This window comes from Eimeria tenella, genomic scaffold (genome assembly GCF_000499545.2).
Source record: "Eimeria tenella Houghton genomic scaffold, Eth_scaff2420, whole genome shotgun sequence".
NCBI lineage: Eukaryota > Apicomplexa > Conoidasida > Eucoccidiorida > Eimeriidae > Eimeria > Eimeria tenella.
This window is the reverse complement of record NW_013542283.1, coordinates 722-982: the sequence shown is the minus strand read 5'-3', so window position 1 is coordinate 982 and position 261 is coordinate 722. Positions and strand designations below refer to the sequence as shown.

General features: G+C 72.0%; 1 protein-coding gene across 1 annotated transcript in view; it reads right to left on the bottom strand.

Moving 5' to 3' along the window:
• Nucleotides 1-256: 256 nt before the first annotated feature.
• Nucleotides 257-261, bottom strand: part of ETH_00036565 (RNA helicase, putative) — a gene marked incomplete at both ends in the record, with an annotated part of 555 nt that continues 550 nt past the window's right edge. Inside the window, one exon of the mRNA XM_013374974.1 lies at nucleotides 257-261. Coding sequence (XP_013230428.1) covers nucleotides 257-261 — 5 coding nt within the window.

Genomic DNA, 261 nt, shown 5'->3' with positions numbered 1-261 from the left:
TGCCGCTGCTGCTGCGCGCCGGCGCCGCCGCCGCCGCCGCTGCTGCTGGCAGCAGCAGCAGCAGCAGGGGGGCCCCTAATGGCGTCCACGAGCTGCTGCTGCTGCGGCGCAAAGTATGAAAGGGCCCTCCCGGGGGCCCCCCCCCGGGCCACGCGGCCCACGCGGTGCAAATGGCTGACAGCAGAAAGCGCAAAGTCGAACTCCACAACAGCCCCCAACCCCTCCACGTGGAGGCCCCTTGCTGCTGCGTCCGTGCTCACC